Consider the following 1244-nt stretch of genomic DNA (forward strand, 5'->3'; position numbering starts at 1 on the left):
AAATCCATCTTTTCATCCATAGGTAAAGTGCTATGAGTGTAAAAATGAAAGTTTAGGTGCGAGATAAGTTAAATCCGAAAGTAATTTTCCCTCCCTTAAATGTGATGTTAAAAATTTAAGTGGTGTGCATGTAAATATGAAAGTTTACATGTTAGATATGTAAACAGATAAGAATTGTGTGATATGTATGTAAATGCCCCATTTTTTACAATTAAGATACGATTGAACAATCTATTTTGGCTCTACTTGCAATTTGCATGCGCCTCACAAAATCGCCGTCTAATAAGCTTTTATAACTAACTTTCGTCACCACTACAATTTTATATTTCAAATTTTTATCCATTATGGTCCCCAATATTTTCATATTTTCAAGCTTTCTCCCATTTAGTAGCTTATATCACCCCCAATGTTCTTATGAAATGAATAATTTGCAATATAAAGAATTCCTCTCCTATTTTGACTCCTTTGTTTTATTTTTATTTTTATTTTGCAAGAATAGTTGGTGTGAATTACATTTGTGACCTTAGTTAGTATTTGTTATATGTCAAATATGTAGGCGTTTTGGCACTTGGCCAGTTGCAGTGCTTGCTGAGGACAAGAAAAAGGTTTTGCTAGAAGGTCCTATTTGTAATGGCAGTCGAGTTATCGGATGGCAGACTGATCGAAATAAGTTATCTCGTAGATTCCACGTCGAAATGTCTGGATTTGCTTTTAACAGCACCATTCTCTGGGATCCAAAAAAATGGCACCGACCCAACATCGACCTTATCAGATACCAGGACTCTATCAGAGAGGGTTTCAAGGTTAGTTTTGCTCATATTTTCATTAAATTATAGGCCCATTTGCATAAATACGTCCCAACTCTTTTGTTTTGACATATTTAACACTTAAATTTCAATTTTTTACATTTACACCAACCAAATCTTCCACATCACATGAAAGTTCAGGTGTGAGAAATGCAAATACATATAAATCGTGTGCCGTTTATGTAAATGCCCCAAGAAAAAAATAGGATTACAAATGGATCAATGTGGTGCAGGAAAGCAAATTTGTGGAGCAATTAGTCGAAGATGAAAGCCAAATGGAAGGCTTGGCAGAAAATTGTTCCAAAGTTCTGGTCTGGAATGTACATTTTGAGGCCAATGAACTTCTATATCCTAATGGCTGGTTGGTTCCAAGAAATCTGGAAGCACTGATTCCCCTAAAACTGTAGAAGATAAGCTAAATCTCAATCTCTCAAAGCT

General features: G+C 34.7%; 1 protein-coding gene across 1 annotated transcript; it reads left to right on the plus strand.

Annotated features, from left to right (window-relative positions):
* Window positions 1-556: 556 nt before the first annotated feature.
* Window positions 557-1238, plus strand: LOC110034993 (probable beta-1,4-xylosyltransferase IRX9H; the record flags this gene model as incomplete). Its single annotated transcript, XM_020739232.1, has 2 exons — window positions 557-803; window positions 1040-1238. Coding segments are annotated over 2 exons (421 nt in total), but the record flags the coding sequence as incomplete, so codon positions are not given.
* Window positions 1239-1244: the final 6 nt, after the last annotated feature.

Source organism: Phalaenopsis equestris, unplaced genomic scaffold (genome assembly GCF_001263595.1).
Source record: "Phalaenopsis equestris unplaced genomic scaffold, ASM126359v1 Scaffold195135, whole genome shotgun sequence".
In the NCBI taxonomy this organism is placed as follows: domain Eukaryota; kingdom Viridiplantae; phylum Streptophyta; class Magnoliopsida; order Asparagales; family Orchidaceae; genus Phalaenopsis; species Phalaenopsis equestris.